At 25.7% G+C, this 1,484-nt stretch overlaps 1 protein-coding gene across 1 annotated transcript; it reads right to left on the reverse strand.

The window, feature by feature from the left end:
* Positions 1 to 162: 162 nt before the first annotated feature.
* On the reverse strand, positions 163 to 1,056 carry LOC115033175. The gene is made up of 3 exons (XM_029485283.1): positions 817 to 1,056; positions 430 to 498; positions 163 to 312 (listed from the first exon to the last, which is right to left on the reverse strand). Exons 1-3 carry the CDS (start codon positions 1,054 to 1,056, stop codon positions 163 to 165), a joined length of 459 nt encoding a protein of 152 aa, XP_029341143.1.
* Positions 1,057 to 1,484: the final 428 nt, after the last annotated feature.

Raw genomic sequence — 1,484 nt, forward strand, 5'->3', positions numbered from 1 at the left:
CAGATCTATAATATTTAAAAGGATCACTATTTGTTGCTCTAAATCAAGTACTAATATGATACATAGTACTACCATTAGTATCTATAAAGTAAATAAGTTAACTTTATAATGATAGTGTCGATAAATATGTTCATCCTTATACCGCTTAACTATATCTAATTATTATTTATTCAATTTGAACAAAATTTGAGTTACTAAATAACCAATTGCTTTGCTTGATAAACCAAATAGTTGTCTTATATTAATATGACACATTCCATACAGCTTGAAATGGTAGTGTTCGTGTTTTCTGCGTAGTAAAAAAAACTTGATCTAAATATAAAAATAAAAATAATTATTCCTACTTGATAATTTATGTAATAAATGTACCTATGTAATATGAATCACATGTAGTTAATATTTATAATAATAATATACAATATTATATACCTGACGTTTAATCCTAGGGTTTTTTTCTATGACGGATCGTTGATGTAAGACAAGACTCATCCGATTTACCTGACAATACAAAAATTAAATTTTAAATAATTTGAACATCCTATAGCTTACTAAACAATTCATTGGATTCTTAAGTTCTTACATATTATGCATAGTCATATCTTTTTCCTGATAATTTTAATACAAGACTTACATTATATACACTATATGTGTCTATTTTATTAAGAAAGTTTAATTATTGCTATGAAGAAATTTAACATTTATTCGTTTTTTTCACAAAACTTACCAAGTACTTATAGAAGATAGAAAATAATTTTAAAAAGCTAATTAAATCTACAACAAATTCAAATAATATATAACATAATATAATATAAACACCTCTTTTTCCGTAGAGTCACCAATCATGTATAAGATTAGAACATTGAATATTTTCGTTAACAAGCATATGGAAGAAAAAACCAAAGAAGAATCATTCATATAATCTCTAGGAAACAATAATTGTCCGTATATAGTCATAATGATATCAGCGACATTTGATGCAATGAAAACCACAATAGCAGGCACACCATATATCGATTTATTGACGTGATGTAAGCATTCTATAACTTCCAAATACATGTCTCTGTAGGTACTCAGGCAAGATCTTCTTTCCGGAATTTGTTCATTTATTATGTAAACCATCCATTGAATGTATGATATTAGTAGGATATATTCATAAAATACAACGCATTGGCAAGTATTTACAACCATGTTAATGACCTAAAAATATATGATATATAGCAATAAAACACAGCCCCTTGTGTTGTATCTATGATATAACAAAAGTGTTCAAAACAGATTTTTATACAATATACATATATGGAAAGCAGCTTGTGTTTTATCAATCTGACAAACGTATTACAAAACAAAAAGTATAAAGTTTACTCAAATGGAATATATTGATCTATTACCATACAAAAATATTTTTCTGTGTTGTAGAAAAAACATTTTACTTTCTTTTTACTCGAATGCTGTTTCAAATACTTTTGAATACAATTATTGTAATT

The sequence above is a fragment of the Acyrthosiphon pisum genome, chromosome X (assembly GCF_005508785.2).
Source record: "Acyrthosiphon pisum isolate AL4f chromosome X, pea_aphid_22Mar2018_4r6ur, whole genome shotgun sequence".
In the NCBI taxonomy this organism is placed as follows: Eukaryota; Metazoa; Arthropoda; class Insecta; order Hemiptera; family Aphididae; genus Acyrthosiphon; species Acyrthosiphon pisum.

Excerpts from the sequence above, each read along its gene's own strand:
- LOC115033175 (XM_029485283.1), bottom strand. The coding sequence starts at position 1,056 with ATGTATTTGGAAGTTATAGAATGCTTACATCACGTCAATAAATCGATA. Across the intron at positions 499-816 it reads GTGACTCTACGGAAAAAGAG|GTAAATCGGATGAGTCTTGT; the intron begins GTGTTTATATTA and ends TTGTATTGTCAG. Across the intron at positions 313-429 it reads ACCCTAGGATTAAACGTCAG|ATCAAGTTTTTTTTACTACG; the intron begins GTATATAATATT and ends TTTTATATTTAG.